The sequence below is a fragment of the Dryas octopetala genome, chromosome 3, assembly GCF_963921425.1.
Source record: "Dryas octopetala chromosome 3, drDryOcto1.1, whole genome shotgun sequence".
Lineage (NCBI taxonomy): Eukaryota > Viridiplantae > Streptophyta > Magnoliopsida > Rosales > Rosaceae > Dryas > Dryas octopetala.
The window spans coordinates 1,211,570-1,228,980 of record NC_141368.1 but is presented as its reverse complement, the minus strand read 5'-3'; the positions used below and the strand labels follow the sequence as shown (position 1 = coordinate 1,228,980).

Genomic DNA, 17,411 nt, shown 5'->3' with positions numbered 1-17,411 from the left:
TTGCAGTAAACCCAAACCCACAAGGCCTCTTTCTTCCCCAACAAATCAACCTAGAACCATAAAAAAATCAATAAAAATCATCAAAATAAATCAACACAAATCAACCAAAAATCCATCTGCAATAAACCCAATCCCACAACCCCTCTTTCTTTCCTACCAGCAACCCCTTCTCCTTCCCCACCCAACAACCACCCCCAAAACCCGAGCAACCCTCCTCCCTCCCAGCCATACACTTCGCCGCTGAACCACAACCCAAAACCACCACCTGAGACCCACACAAATCAACCCGGCCTCTTCCTTCCATTGTGCTTTTGCAATTCAAAACCAGAGACTCACCAATCACCACCCAAGACCCACCAGAGCAACCTTCCTCCCTCCCTCCCAGCCATACACCCCGTCGTCGAACCACAACCCAAAACCACCACTCGAGACCCACCCCAACCCACAACCACCACCCGAGCAACCCTCCTCCCTCCTAGCCACACAAATCAACCCACCACCCGAAACCCCAAAACCCGAGACCCGCCAGTCGCCAGAGAAAGATAGTGGAAGAAGATGGGGGTGGTCTCGCTAGAAATGGGCACTGGAGAAAAAGATCAGGAAGAGAGAGAAGTGAGGAGAGAGAAGAGACAAAATTAGGGGGGCTGGCAACTCGAGACCCACCAGTCACCGGAGAAAGAGATCGGAAAGATAGGAAAGTAAGGAGAGAGAAAAGATAGAATCAGGGAGGGGTAGCGGGCAACCTGAGACCCACAAGTCATCGGAGAAAGAGATAGGAAGAAGATGGAGGTTCTCGCCAAAGATGGGCGCCGGAGAAAGAGATCGGGCAGAGAGATATGAGGGAGAAGAAATAGAATCGAGGGGCTGAGAAATGGAGAGAAAATGAAAATAAATGTTTTTTTTTTTTTATAATTTAATTATTAGGGTTTTTAATTTTTAATTTTTAATTTTTTATAATTATTTATTTTATTTTTGAAGTTTATTATTTTTTTATTATTTTTGAAATAGAAGATATACTTGAAGTACTTATGTGTAATTTGCTCTACATAAATTAATTAGAAGAGTACTATATCCTCTGTATAAACAAGGAATGATGTGTTTGTCTAATTCCAATTCCAGAAAAAATCTAGAAAGTAATTAATCAAAGGAAATAGTTGACCAAATTGATAACAACATTTTTGAATTATAAAAGAGTAGCATGCATGTGGCTACTTCTATTATTCCCTGATGGTAGGGAACATAGGGCCTATTGTTTTTTGCTAATCACATGATTTGTTGAATTGTTTTCTAACAGAAGTTCATATAAATTAGCATATCCACATTCATTATTTTGGAGCATGCATACATGCTACTTTTCTAAGCAATGGTTGACAACCTTACCTTTCTCATATCTGATGCAAAAATTCGCCACTGTAGACGCCTAGATTCCATGATCCAGATGCTAAATAATACATTTGGAGCTCTGTCTTTTTCTTTTTCTTTTTTAAAGGAAGAAAAAAAAAGAAAAAAAACTATTTTTTTGTTAGCCAGGTCTACTTCATAACTCATAAGCTCCCAATTATTACCCCCTCGAAATTATTTTCTTTCATGCTAGCTAGCAATCTTCTTTAAATCTAAAGCCGTCAATGAATTTATTTTGCTTGTGAGTTTTGAGGAGCAAGAAACTTAACCCATTTTAATATATATTGTAGGGGCCTAAGAAACAAATTAACTAGTACTGTTCCCTATCTTTTTTTTTAGGTCAGGTGATCCTTGGCTTTTAGATTTGAGAATGATCGAGTATGAAAGCCATTCATATCATGTTCATGTTTCATAAGCTTGGCATTCATTAATTAAGACTCGATTGAGAGGCATTCCATGCATGAGAGCTTGGGGGTTGGTTGGGTGCCACAGACATGGGCGCATGGGCATGGTTTGTGGAGCCGTCCACATGCTTCTCTACCGAAAACAACGCAACATATACTCAGTGAAGTCATGTGTATAAATGAATTCATTTGTATAAATTCGACGTGTGTAGGAATTAGGAGCCAACCAGCATGTTCCGGAAAATCTGCATGACTCATTAATTGGTCAAGATTTTAGTGTTCCAATCATTTTCTCTTTTTTGGGAATTATAATTTGATAATGACATTAATTTAATAATCCAAGGAATGGTTTGCCAAATAATGGAGGTTTATGTTTCAGCTGTCAAATGACAGATACCATTTAACCCAAAATATTTTTTCTGCATTGGGAATTGGGGTTTACAATGTCTTGCATATGATTATATGAACCAAACCAAAACCGTCGAAATCATGAAATGGATGGTAGCTAGCTAGCCTAGCTAGCTAAGAAAAAGGTACATTATTGCGTTATGTGGATGACAGCATGTTGATAGTGGCATCTTTTATATCAGATAAGGAATTATTTTTGCTCACCAAGCATTTCCGCCTTTCCGGTGATGGGTGACACTAGTTACTTCATTATCTTTTTGTGACACACGTTATTCATCAATTAAAATGATAATATTTATCACTATTTTTTTTTGTTATGGTGAGTAAAAATAAACTCTATTAAATAATACTTTAATATTAATAAAATTTAAAAGTTGAGAAAAGTTTACATCATGATACATATTTTAATGATTGTTTCATTTTAGGATATTAATTTTTATTCGTGTTAATAAATGACACATATTTTTATTTTGTGTCAATTAAGGACTCTGTTTTATCTCAACTTTAGCTCGACATTAGATCCATCAAAATTCCACCAAATTTAGCAAACTTATATTTGGTTTAAAAGTATACATCTCTTCTTTACAACCATATAAAGATCACTCAAATCAGACATCTACAACTCCAAATAAATGACTCAAAAGTTGAGTACCAAAAAATGTTCAATCGGATCTCTGAGAAAAAAAATTGAAAAATCAGACAGTTTCGGGTACCCTACTTTGGGGCCGATTATCTGGAGTTGTAGAGATCCGATTTAGGTGATTTTTATATGGTTGTAAAGAGGAGATGCATATCTTTAATCATAGTATAATTTTTCTGAATTTGGTGAAGTTTTGATGGGTCCAATGTCGAGCCAAAGTTGAGATAAAAATTGGAAAAAAAAAAACATGATCCTTAATTGACACAAAATAAAAGTATGTATCATTGATTAACACAAATCAAAATTAATATTCTAAAATAAAACAACTATCAAATATGTATTTTGTTTGTAAAATTTTCCTTATTATATGTGTGAAAGACACATACTTACAAGTCTTTATATTATGAAAGACTTTATATTATGGGGGCCCAACTTTTTAGCTGAACCAACTTTTTTGCATGATGGCAATGTCAAAAACATCCATTTTAGCTGAACCAACTTTTTTCACTTCTTTGGACCAAAAAAAAAACTTTTTTTTTTTTTTTTTTTCATATCTATGTTGTTTTAATTCGTGAAAAAGCGTAGTTTTCAATTATTTTATTTCTATAATTCTATCTAATATAAAAGTAAAACTAACCTACCATGACTAATGTAAAAACTTCCTGAAGATTCATACAAACTTGTAATTTTGAATATAATTGTTTTGATAAACCAATACATTTTTAAGTTGAGCAAAAATAAAACCTAAAGTGACAACTCCAGATATCCAAGCTGCATCATATTTTTTAGACAACAATCCAACACAAGTAACATTTTCCAAACTTTTAAGGTGATTAGTTGGTATCAGATTAAAATTTAGCGAGTAAATCTACAACGAATTCAAGTTAGTTTCTAATAGATGTGGTGAAATAAAACCTCTTAAAAATGATAACTATATTAAAAAATAAATTAACCAATGATTGAATTCGCCACAACACCTGTACTATTCGAAAAACAATGTCAATCAAAAAACTTCGACTAACCTTAACTTGAGTTAAATTGATGCAATTTTCAAGTGATTGTTACATAACAATTAACGCGGGCCCACTTACGTGTCCACCACGAATTCACGATCACCATCAGCTACAAGTATATAGTGATTATGTGAAGAAAGTGAGGTCATTATCATATTCATGAACCCGAACTAAGTTTTCTAAAAGCAACATTAGTAAAATGATATGACTTTGTATGTGTTAGTTTTCTTGTTTTAATTGGAGAATAATTGCTCTTTTTCCACCCTTTTAGTAAGTTTGTGAAAGAAAGTCACATCAAATATTTTATAAAGAAAAAAGAAAGTGACACTAAATATTTGTCCAAAAGGACCTAAATTTTTCTCGAAAAATCACTCCCCCAAGAAAAAAAAAAAAACAACAAAAAACTAACATCACGAATTCACGATTCACTCGGAGGTTGTTTAATTCAAACCATAATCACACTGCCACGTGTAGTTTGATAAATAAATTTGGTCGGTGCCACGTATGACCTTTTTTCACAAGAGAAAAGTGACAAGAACAACTTGATATACCCATTGTTTACCGGACTTTTCCCTAGCCAATCACAGACCAAGGATTAGGCTAATTAACTATAATATCTATTACACTTTAAAGTGAAAGGAAGCCACTACCAAACCTTAAAACTTGTTTTTTTCTAAGAAAAAAATCAGAGAAAACCAAACCTTAATTATATATGATTACACCAATACATATACAAATGAACTTCTTTAGGAATAACATCCCGTTTTGTGGGATTTATAGTCGTTCAAATGACAAATTAATTTTACAAATCAATAACTTTAAGATGTAGAAATTGTTCAGAATCGACTTTGGAATTTTAAGTGTTAAATGGATATTTTAAACTTCGTTCAAACTATGCACAAACTTGTTGAATGAAATCTCTAGATATATTTATAGAGAAAGAGTACTAATACCATGTTTACTTTGATTAGACAGACCATTTTCAAACTCAACATTTTTCTAGAAAATTTAGGCATATAGTTTTAATGACAATTGTCCACTATGTTGATTGATAGATAACTCCATGAGAGTAGTGGCTATGATTTCATAAAAAAAATGTGGGGTTGGATATGTGATAGGCCAGTACATGTATATATTATGCCCGAGCTTGTCGTTTATACAAGGAATCATCATCTCTGGGCCTAAACTATCACCAATGGGAGAGAAAATGATATAAAATGGTTGTGGAATGGGCCATGTTGAGTTAGTGGTAGTTCATGCACCCATTTGGGAGTTTGGACCACATTGTGTCTCAAACTACAAACCAAACGCAAACAGACATTGTAATTGGCTTTCTTTTTCACTAGTAATATCTTCAACATATGTTAGTCATTACAATCCATTAGGTATTAGTTTAGTGACATTTATCTTCATTTTATTGAAAGATGTCTCAAAACTAAATTCTCTCTTTTTCAAATAAAATGCAATGTTTTATTCGTTACCAAATTGTGTTCACCCCACAAAACATCATTAAGAAAGAGAATGAGGATAAATTTAAACTTTGAACCTTTTCTAACAAACTCGAAAAATAGACTATACATCAGTTGTGAGAAAATTTGAACTTAAAATATCTTAGAAAAGTGTGACTATCAGTTAGACTATACTCAGATCACATAAAATACAGTTAGTGCCCACATTGAATTGGCGAAGACGATGCTTGACCAACATTAGCTGTAATTAACCACGGATGGTACCCACTATCCAGAAACAATTTTGACCAATTAAGGTACGTAAGGTCAATGTCAGAGGGGCCAACTCCTGTAGCAGCTTGAAAATTCTGGTGGGTTCATGAAGCAGACGCCCCCTCCCAGCAACCATCTTTGTTTGATGGGTTCATGATCATGAGAAAACTCTTCATCTTCTGGGAACCTCCATCTCCATCATAATCTGAATAGTTGTCCATTTTTGTATGCAGAGTGCTGAAAAACTAATGGATGAAATAGGGTAAATATTGCTAGCTAGCTATTTGATATTTGGATATATGTGCCAAGATTTAATAGAAGGGAAGTTAGTGATCTGAGACTCTGACTAGTTTCTGAGTTCCATATATATATTCAAAGCAAATTCCATAACATATACTTTATATGTGATATATGTGCATCTCTGATGAACAGGCTCCTTCTGTTGAGGTATACCTCAACTTATTTATGTTGAGGTATACCCTATTGGGACCCACACGAGTCGTTTTGTGTCAATCCGAACCATTCATTTTTTACATCTCCATTGATAGATCATCCTTGCAAAAAATTAGTCAAATCGGAAATCATTTGCCTATCTAACTTTGATCAAATAAATGGACGAACCAAATATTTTCGATGAAACCGTCCATTTGTTTTATCAAAGTTAGATAGGCAAATGATTTCGGATTTGACTAATTTTTTGCAAGGATGATCTATCAATGAAGATGATCCTTGCGAACGGTTCGGATCGCCACAAAACGACTCGTGTGGGCCCCAACAAGGTCATACCTTAACATAAATAAGTTGAGGTATACCTCAACAGAAGGAGCCTGCTCTGATGAATATATTAGATGAACAAAAAATAGGTGATGATGTATTTGATTCAAAGAGCCAAGAATGATAGAGGTTGGTTTTTGGCTTGGGATGAATGTGAAAAAGTGGAGGTGCGGGGAATCGAACCCCGTGCCTCTCGCATGCGAAGCGAGCGCTCTACCATATGAGCTACACCCCCAAATGATCGATTGATGAGATGTAGACAAAATGGAATGCTATTTCAATGTAATTGCAGTGGACAGTAGTGTCATTAAATTTGCAAATATATTTGTGTTGTCGTTTTCTTTCCTCAGGTCTCTCTCTTTTTTTTATTATTTTTAAAATGCATTTATTACATATTTTTTATGGGATATATACATGTAAGGCACTATGGAGTAAACTAATTTGGACACGTAATAAAGGAATAATGCTTTTGAAGATTTGGGTACTACCATATGGTCTCAACCAAAAAAGCAAATCAAACAGCAGACTTGCATGCAGGATTGTCTGGGCTATAGAAGCTCAGCCCAAACTATAATAAAAAGGATGATAGTTTGGTAAACTCAGTCAAGTGACAGCCCACCAAAAAAAAACCCCGGTCCATTTGAAAGTTTCAATAATTGATTTCCTACTTCTTTTGAAAATTTTACTTTCTTTGATGATGCCAAATCGTAACTCTTAGCAAATTTGGACCCAAAAAAAAAAAAAAAACGCTTAGCAACCCATCCTTTTGTTGTCCTTTGATCCCCGGTGAACATATATATTTGCATATGGATGTGGATGCCTGCATGTTTTGGTTCATCATCATTTCTAAGCAGATGGGCCTTCCAACGAGTGATGAACTGCAGAAGCAAGAGATCCTGAAGAAATTCATGTCTGAGCTGATTTTTTGAGGCTCTTCAACACTTGCTCACTCACTCCGTTATGAAATTTTACCCTTTGCATCTTCTGGTTTTGCTAATTTACTAATATTCATTGCATGGTTTCTTGCAGCATCCGGAGATGGACTTTTCAAGGGCAAAGATATAGTAGATGCGTTTATGGGTTGGCTGACTATGTTAAATAGCTTAACTTTGAGCTCGAGCTTCAGCTTTTGCCTATCGTGGAACTTGTGTGTGTTGTGGGTCAATGTTGGTCATGGTAGTCTTTTTTGGGTGGGTAGGAGTCCAAATTGGTTAGTTTGAGCATCGCTGTTAATATGAGGAGTTGGTTAAATTTGTGGAGTACAATTTTCTTTTCCTCGCAGATTCATATAATGAGTTTGGTTTGATTGCTTTGAAGAAATTTCTTTAACATTTAGGTTTAACTGAATTGATATTTTTAAAGAATTCATATAACCTTTAGCTATGATTCAATTTGCTTGTTGCAGATGATAAAGTCCAGGTTTCTTACATATGGAATCAATGGGCATGCGGTTGGCTAGTAATCCTACTATAGCCCAACCTTTACGGGTGAGTTGATAATTAGTATGCACTAGTTTTTCATTATCATCATCATCCTCAGGTCCAGGAGGACCAGGACTAAAACCCTGCCACATAAATGAAAATAGCCAACACAACACATGGAAGATCTTGGTGCTCGCAGTTGCATAAAGAGAAAAAGTTTAAATAGCTGAATGGAGTGGGAGGCCTATAGGGTTCAAAGGAAGCTCCGACATTCATGATGTGCTTGGTTGCATAAAAAAATTTGTAATAGATTTGGTGGAAGTATTATAAATGAGTTCGGATCAAATACGAATAAATAATCCCTGTTACAGAGTCAAATAATCAATGCACGGGGCTAGGGGATTTGTGAGTAGCAAATTAGCCGTTGCATACAAAACCATCTTTTCCGGCTATATATAATTATGTATGCATATAAAATTCACTCAATGAGTACCCTAGTCTATTCATTGAATATAGATAAAGTGATTGATCGCTACTTCTGATTGTCTTTATAAAGCTATAAGATGAATCAGACATACATATAAATAACCTTGATGAAATGTACGAACAAGTCTAAATTAACTAGCTTCCAAAAGGGCATACATATTTAAATAAACCAATTGGACAAGTCCAAATTAACTAGGTTAGTAGGTTCCAAAAGGATCCCATTTTCGCCCGATTCCTGACTGCATGGTCCTTGAGTAGAGATTGGCCGATTAATTAACTACCTGTTCCAGAGTTACAAAGAAAAACTCATAAATTATTCAAGTAAAACAATAGTAACATCAAAACCAGAAATCATAAATCACAACCTGGCCGGCATATAAAAAATCATAAATCACAACTGGCCAAGCAGAATTAGATACAAAGACATATGTATGTGTGTGAGTGTGTGTACATACATAATAGATTATCGAGGGGAGTTTGAACAGGTTCAGAGATATTCCTTTACTGTTCTCTTACTAACAAACAAGATTTGCAACTGAGTTAAACTTGTGTTTAAAAAATCTCATACTACTAGCGATTCCTATATCGAGTTGATTTGATCCATCCAAATAACTTTAGGTCTTGCAACAAAAACTGACTTATTCTTCTAACTCAGATATAAGTAATATACCCATAAAATAAATTGACTAATCCATTAGCTCAAATCCCAAGTATTACAAAATACAAAAAGAATATAACATTATCACAAAAGGGTAATAAAGACAGACACAAAGAGTCATAACTCATAAGAGGAGTGAAGGTTTTGAAAGCATTAGAGTTAATTCCAAAACGAATTAGCTTATAAAAGAAAAGGATGTCGATTTTATTTAAACCACGAGTAGATGATTAAAATTAAACTTTCCATATTACAGAATCATAAGTGGGTCGATGGGATTCAACATGATCCTCCATCAAGAAGAGGTGATGGGAAGGTCATTGAAAGAGGCATTAGATTGACATAAGATACCACATTTTTCTTCGATCTTATCCCTCTACACTCAGAAGCACACTCAAGCAAGCATCGTTTAACCCTTTATATTACTACAGAAACCCCGACCTACCCTATTATGAACAAGAAGCTTCTGAATTCTAGTTACTATGCTTGAATACCAGCTGATCATAAGGTTTTGATATTTCTTGATTACATAACAACCTTAGCATAACCCTTCACAAACTTTAATAAAAAGCACCAGCTGGAATCAAAACTGTCAGAGAAAGGATGAGCAAACTCTAACGGATTAGTTGATAGCCTAACAATGCACAAAATGGCGCATGTGGCATCTTTAACTTTGTTTTCTGCGGAAAATTTTCCTAACAGTTTGATCATTATGAAGAAAAGAATTAATCACATGCATATGCAGCTTGAGTAGTTATAAGCTTTAGTCGTGTACATATAATTCATTTGTTTTTCCAATATTGATGTTTCATGAATTTGCTTGCAGCAGATGATAAAGTCCGGGTTTCTTACAATATCAGGTTGAGTTTAAGACTTGGACAGCCTCACAGACAATAGAATGATGATGATGTGCAAAATTGTATGTATTGGCTGACAAAGTATGACTATTGCCTATATATGTATAATTGCTTACAAACGAAGCACAGAGTTGATATAAGCACACTAATACTACTCTAATACCTAGAAAGTGTTTGGCACAAAATTAATAATAGAAATCAGAAAAGGAACACCAGAAGGAAAAGAAGATACTGACTTACAGAACAAAGCAACCAAGCAGATCGGCGTCCGCGGTCTCCTCAACAGGATAAGGATCACCAGACCAATTATATTCTAAAATACGAGACCCCAAGCATCTGACGTCGAAACAAATTGAATCATGAGCAGTTCTTGAACCATTTGAGCCATGAACGGTACTCGAACCATTTGAGACATGAGCGGTACTTGAACCCTTTGAGCCATGAGCAGTAATTGAACCCAGAAATACTTGGTGCTGGCCAATTAAGATTGAAGGATTTGAGCCATGAGCAGTAGTTGAACAACCATTTGAGCCATGAGCAGTAGTTGAACAACCATTTGAGCCATGGTCACTGCTACTACTAACAATCCCACAAGGCCACAACTAGTTTCTTCCGCCGTTTTCCATTTCAAATATTGAAACTTAAATGTGGTGACCAGAAGACGCATCTTCTCAAGCGCAATTACCTCTTCCATATCTGAATAACCTCCAACGGCGTAGACTTTCCTGGCAATAACAAGGGAGAAACACCCATCGCCTAAATGAACCAGGCTATCGTGGAGGTGTCCAGAAAATCCAGGAGGCAGTGATGGTAGTGGCTTAAAAGCTTTGAGGAGCTTAATAGAATCATTGAACATGCGGTAGGCAACTATAGCCCAGCCTTTTGTAGGGGTCAATTGATAGGTAAACATAAGCTTTTCAGTAGTACCATCACGATCATCATCCAAGTCCACCACTAAACCCTGCCATGGAAGGGAAAAGAGAGACCACCGCACATGGAAGGGAGCTTCCTCCATTGTTTTGTGGGGTCGGCGACGTCAAAGCAGTGCACCACATTTCCTGGGCTGGAGACCATGATCTTGGTGCCCGCAATTGCATAAGAGAAGCAAGTAGTAAAAGCATGAGGTCTTGAATAGCTAAAAGGGGTAAATGGAAGCCTAGGCAGAGGGAGCCAACTCTTGGATGACCCGTCGAATACCTCAAAAGTAAGTTTAGATTTGGGCATTCCGGCGGAAGGCAATCCGGCGAGAGCATAGAGATTTCCGGCCACCTCAACCAGCAGGGGTTCAGGTTTCCCTATTTGGAAATTCCCAAAACAGTTTTCCTCCTCGATGGTAGGGTTGGTTGAATCAGTCTCAAACACTCTTTTACTATAATTTGGTTGAGGATTATCTTCACTCTTGAAGGAAACTATGCCGCCGGCGAAAATAATTTTTTAAGCCGGAGACCCCGCAACCCACATCCCCGTCATTGCCGTACCTGGAAGCCACTTTTCGCAAGTCATTGCTGTACCTGGTACGCTTGGTTTTTGCAGAATAATAATAATCACGGCGATCACGGCGATCATCACCATCATCCCCGTCATCATCAGCTCCGAGCAGAATCTCACAATCACCGCGCCAGAATAAATCTATCAATTTGATGGCGTGGATAAAGTAAACAGAGCGACCAGCCTTGTAGTAAATGCTAAATATATACATAGACTTCTCTAAATCAAGCCGCACTCTATCCTTCATGTCCATCCCCCTTTCCCTTTCGCCTCGATCTATCTAGGGTTTCTTTTCCTTTTTGATCTGTTGATAACTCTAGGTTTTCCAAGTTCTGATTCTGTGCTTCGCGTTACCTTTAAATCAACAAGAGTAGAAGACTATCAAATCTGGGCTGGATCTACATTTGTAAAATCTGGCCGAGGTGTGAGGCCCAAGTCCAAGCCCCATTATATTTGTTTTCTCTAGGAAAATGTCCAATTCAATTTGAGGTATTCTTCGGCCCAACAAAAATATTTATTAATCTGCTCAAACCGACCGTTCCAATCTAATTTGATTGGATTGGATTTCAAAATTCAAAAAACGACATCATCGAATCAAATGACGGATTTCCATGTAAAAATTCAATATAATTCAATGTAGTAAGTTTCATATTTTTTCGGTGTTGCAGGTAGGGGTGGGCACGGGACGGGGGGACGAGACTAACCTCATCTCGTTCCCGTCTCATGCTTTGGATTCGGGACTGGTACGGGATGGGGTGGGCGTTTTGGGGCTATAGTACCATCTTGTCCCGAACCGAATCAGTTCGATACTGGTTCGGTACCAACCCGTCCCAAAAAATCACTGTAAATATTCAAAGTTTCACTCTGGCCTCGATTGCAGTAAGGCTCTGGGATGAGACTGATCAGGACAGAATGAGACGTTTTCGATATTTTCGGTATTGATCTCAGGAGAATGTTATGAGGGAAGAACCCTACTAGTATGACACATGTTAATTGATAATAAATGGAGTGGTAATGCTACACCACCCTTAGGATGGTGATACACTGGGACGAGGATGTGAAAACAAACTAAAGGTGATGTTAGGGTTTCTCATATGTAATAAGTATTTATACAATTATACGGTTTATACCTCAGTCCAAAAGAAAAAGAAAAATATATTTATACCAGGTTTTCATATAATAAATAAAATGATTTCAGCAACTGTAAAACAATTCTTAATTGTGGTATAGTGGAATTACATACATTTTTTTGCACGCTGGACTCCGGTTCAATTCTCCGAAAAGTAATTTTGGCAAATTTTATTTTGAAGAACGGCAAAATTAAAAGGTCAAATAGGTGTGGTTTTTTTTTCCCACGCCGTACGTAATAGACTAATAGTTTAGGAGACCTCTAGGGTTTCAGAGTCTCAGTGCGACGACGGCCTCACAGGAGAGTACAGGACTCATCTCCTGGTATTTCATTTTCGTCTTTCCTCTTTTCTTTGCACCACTCTCATACTCTCTCTTCCTCAGCTTTAATCTCTTTTAGTTTTCTTTTGCTTTTGTAACTTCTATGCTTTATAATCTCCACTGATTATTGATATCTAAAATTTAGGAATTCTGCTTGTATTGTGATTAATTTTATTACGGATTGCCCCTCAGACACTGTTTTGATGTTTTGATTTTTTTTTTTTTTTTTTTTTGGGATTGCCCTCTTAGTTTGGCTAAAATCTGTCAGTGTGCAAGAATTTCAACAATCCCTTTCAAGAAAACGCTCTTTGGTCCTTTCAGTGTGGAAGACCACTTGGGGATTTTCCATTTCCCATTTTACAGACGAGTAGGAATGAGGTTTTGGTATATATGAAACTGTGACCACTGACCAGGTCTACGTTTTGAGCACACATGGCAAACTTGGACAATTTTGATTCTCCAAGCCATGCCACTAGATGCTAGCTAGGTGTCACTATATAAAATGCCATGCATGTCAGTATCTGTAGCCTTGCTTGACAATTATCTATGACAATTTCATAGCTTTAATAGGGCAAAAAATAAGAACAAAGGGATTACATATGAACTTTGAGCTACTTTTACTACTATATAGTCAAATGACAAAGTCACATTAATTCGAGACACTTGCACCCACCAATGCACATTAATTTCTTAGGTTTACTTACATTCACATATACATATCAGCAAACAAAATTAAGAGAATCCAACTAGTTGAGCAGTGGATAAAGACATTGTGATAAACACATCTTCTATATAGCTTGTATATGTTTATGTGATTCCGATACTCACCCTAAACTCTCATTCTGTTCATAGAAAAATGCAGGGTGTATACCCCATAGTTACCGTTCCTGATACAGTGTTACGTTGCCAGCCAGTTCCCAAAATTCCCTCTATGAATCCAGCTAATTTCCCTCCACTTAGTACTAACCCTGTTGAGGAGGCTCCACAAGTAGAAGTAGTTGAGGAAATTCGGGTTCCTATTGAAACTCTTCCGTCCATTATTCTCTGCTCTCTAGCAAAATATTTGGTAGATAATCCAACAAGATTTGTAGATGGTGTTCTGGTTGATGGTTACAGAATTCTTATTAGGTAAAGTTTGTTTCTAAAACTTTTTTTATTCATGTTAGTTTTATTTAACAATGTCATTAACATTGATAAAGTTTGTTTCTAAAAATGTTTATTATTTTAGTTTTATATAACAATGTTCTAAAACTCATTTTTTTTTTTCTTAAAAAGGATGTATTTGATACACTTTTAGAATTGGAACTGGAATTGAGGTTCTATTTGGATATGGAACAAATTGAAGTTATTAACGGGCATGCAAAGGTCAACTTTATTCCAATCGATGCTCAAAGGGGTTATTACACACCTAAATCACTCATCTAGTTTGTTTCTATCAAGGCCTATGATAGTCTCAATCAGTGATTTAGGTGTGTAATAACCCCTTTGAGCATCGATTGGAATAAAGTTGACCTTTGCATGCCCGTTAATAACTTCAATTTGTTCCATATCCAAATAGAACCTCAATTCCAGTTCCAATTCTAATAGTGTATCAAATGCATCTCTTTTAAGAAAAAAAAAAAGAGTTTGTTATATAAAACTAAAATAATAAACATTTTTAGAAACAAACTTTATCAATGTTAATGACATTGTTAAATAAAACTAACATGAATAAAAAAAGTTTTAGAAACAAACTTTACCTAATAAGAATTCTGTAACCATCAACCAGAACACCATCTACAAATCTTGTTGGATTATCTACCAAATATTTTGCTAGAGAGCAGAGAATAATGGACGGAAGAGTTTCAATAGGAACCCGAATTAAACAATACAGAGTTGCAACATTTCTATGACATGTTTGATTTGCAGTAAGTAATGTATTGAGATATGGCACCATTTCTATCACATGTTTGATATCAACTTTTAAACTATAGTTGCTTGTTGTTCTATATTCATTTTCTTTTCCTTTTTTGTAGTGTATCTTTTAAGAAGCTATGGCACCATCCTCTCCTAGTGTCTTCCACCGAACGGTTTTACTTTCCGATAGATGCTACAACAGAACTTGGATATATTCACAGCAGAGAAGGAAATTATGATGACATGAGGAATGTCGGACAAGTTAAATATGATCATATAAATTTTGTGCTTGGATGTAAGAAAATCAAATTTCATGACAACATCAAGAAGGAAGAGGGCTTTGCAAATGTTCTTTCTAGGGGTACATATCCTGAAAATATAGGATGTGCTATCCAGCTTTCGAGGAACATTATTGTTCACATCAATCAAAATATTTATGGCAACCGGGTTATGGTATGGACTTTATATTAACTTTATGTTATAATCTTTTAGTTTAACTTTTTGTTATGGCAACCGGGTTATGGCAGTCAAATTATTGCAGGAAAAAAATGATGTGGTGAAAAAACTTTGTGGCTTCATCCCTGAACTGCTAACATCAATATACTGGTACTTCTTACAATCTGATTATGACCTGGGCTTCTTATACAAAAGGAGGTCTGATTCTTTTTTCCCAAAAAGTACACATGTTTTTAAAACTAATTTATTGCTAGTTTTATGTATATTAGAAGTTAGGTTTTGTAAATAATACCTCAATAGCCACTGATCGATCCAATTTGGATGGCTAAGATACATCAATTTTGCACTTCAGTCATCTAAGTAATCCAAGATATTCAAGTTCAGCTGATATGTACGGAATCTAGAGTTTTTATTGTCTGCATAAAGCAAACATCAATTTTGAACAACAAATAAATAATATGTACAACTACAAGAATACAAGTTTAAGATGTGATTCTTTTCATTATTTATTTCTACAACAAATTATTAAACTGTGCCAAAGACTTTCTAGGTATTAGAGTGTGCTTCAACAGTTTGCTAAAATTGTATGTATACATAAGCAACAAGCAAGTCCAACTTTGTCAGCCTATACATACAGTTTGGCACTTCATCATCTAAGTACAAATTCAAGATGTGAGTATTTTCATTATTTCTTTATCTACGACAAATTATTAAGCTGTTACGAAAATTTTCCTCAGCGAAAAAAGTAAGTTGGTTCCTATCGCATTTTGTGCATTGTTAGACAACCAACCAATTAAAGTGTGCTTATCCTTTCATCAAAATGTGATGTTAGTTGGTAATGCAAAGGTGGTTGTGTAATCAACAAGAAAATGAAACTTTGTGAGCAGGCATTAAAGAATAGTAACTACAATTTTGAAGTATGTTCATGGAAGGGTAGGTCTGGGTTTTTGTAGTAACATAACGGGATAAATGATGCTTGGTTGAGTTTTGCTTCTGAGTGGTAGATAAGATTGAAGAAATATGTGATCTTTTGTTTCTGTCTACGCTTCTTTCAATGAGTTTACATCAATTCTTCTAGAGCAAGATCATGTAGAATCCCATTGACCCGCTTATGATACCATTACATGTAAATTTAAATTTTAATCATATGCTTGTGCATAAACCAACATCCATTTCTTTTATACGGTGATCCTTATGGAATTAAATCTTGGCTTTCAAAACCTTCACTCTCATGACTATTTCTACTTGTCTTTGTTATTCTTTTTATAGTTTGTAATACTTGGGATATGAGTTAATGGATTTGTCAAGTTATTTTTTTGGGTTTTCTCGTGTGTATAAGAAGACGAAGATGAAGTTAGCTTATATTATAAGACCCATAGTTATGTTAATCCAATTTATGGCTTTAAACATGCAAAACCCCAACAATGTTGAAAACACTAGCAAATTAGGATTTTTAACAAAGTAAATATCAGTTGTTAGTCTTCTGTCTTGTTGTGCCCTCTTTATTTACAAACTTAATTCATGTTATATGTAGTTTTTATTATGGAAATTGTTCGTTATCTTACCTAGAATGTTCTGTATCATGTTATTTTCTTGTTCTTTCGCTTATGCTAGATTATGCTCTTATCTGGTTCTTCAATTCACTCACCTATCTCTAAGTTTGAACTTTGTACTCAATCATTCTTTTTGTTTTGGTACTCGATCATTCTTTCAAATCTTCTTATGAATTTTCTAATTATATTGTTTTGTTTTTGACGCTGAAACAGTGGAAGACGCGAAGAGGATAAGGCAAAAGGGGAAGAGGTGGATTCTGTACAAGTTCATTGATCCACTTATTATGATGCAAAGAGCTTTCAAATTATTTTGATGATATTTGCTGGAATCATTCAAGAGCTTTTTATGAAATTCAGATTTTATAAATTGACAAGTATATGTGTTGTTCTACAATGAAAGTTTCAAAATAATTTCAACTGCATTGATGAGGAATGGTTGTGGTGAAAATTTTGCAATCTGACACATTCTTTACTGCAAGTAAAAAAAACCTTACCAATCATTTTCCCTTTCAATTTAGTCCTCTCTTTTTATTTGCATTCCGAATTCTCACTCTAATTCTCAACATTTGGCCATGTGTATTGTTCACTTTTATTTTTGCCCATTCTGTTTGTTTAATCAGGAAATTGCTCACATTAAACAATATATCAACACTTTAGCTAACTACATACACTATCTCGCTAAAATTAACACATTTTGAACCTTGTAAGTTGATCTCACATCTCATTATTCTTGCACATTTCTTCAAAACCCACATCATCTTTTCCACCAAACGATGTTTCTTTCTTATT

General features: G+C 35.4%; 1 protein-coding gene, 1 long non-coding RNA gene and 1 other non-coding gene across 4 annotated transcripts; 1 reads left to right on the top strand and 2 right to left on the bottom strand.

Annotated features, from left to right (window-relative positions):
• Positions 1-6,523: 6,523 nt before the first annotated feature.
• Positions 6,524-6,596, bottom strand: TRNAA-CGC (transfer RNA alanine (anticodon CGC)). Its single transcript has one exon. It is a non-coding gene; the product is annotated as a tRNA-Ala (tRNA).
• Positions 6,597-8,259: 1,663 nt separating this feature from the next.
• LOC147289250 (uncharacterized) lies at positions 8,260-10,266 on the bottom strand. Its single transcript, XR_015121298.1, has 2 exons — positions 10,021-10,266; positions 8,260-8,549 (listed from the first exon to the last, which is right to left on the bottom strand). It is a non-coding gene; the product is annotated as an uncharacterized LOC147289250 (long non-coding RNA).
• Positions 10,267-14,163: 3,897 nt separating this feature from the next.
• LOC147289249 (uncharacterized) lies at positions 14,164-17,042 on the top strand. 2 transcript variants are annotated; one of them, XM_086237510.1, is made up of 4 exons: positions 14,164-14,624; positions 14,733-15,066; positions 15,155-15,219; positions 16,836-17,042. In XM_086237510.1, exons 1-4 carry the CDS (start codon positions 14,611-14,613, stop codon positions 16,894-16,896), a joined length of 474 nt encoding a protein of 157 aa, XP_086093636.1. In that variant the 5' UTR covers positions 14,164-14,610; the 3' UTR covers positions 16,897-17,042. The 2 variants fall into 2 exon arrangements, with proteins under 2 accessions (XP_086093636.1, XP_086093635.1); XM_086237509.1 differs by having other exon boundaries at positions 15,155-15,267.
• Positions 17,043-17,411: the final 369 nt, after the last annotated feature.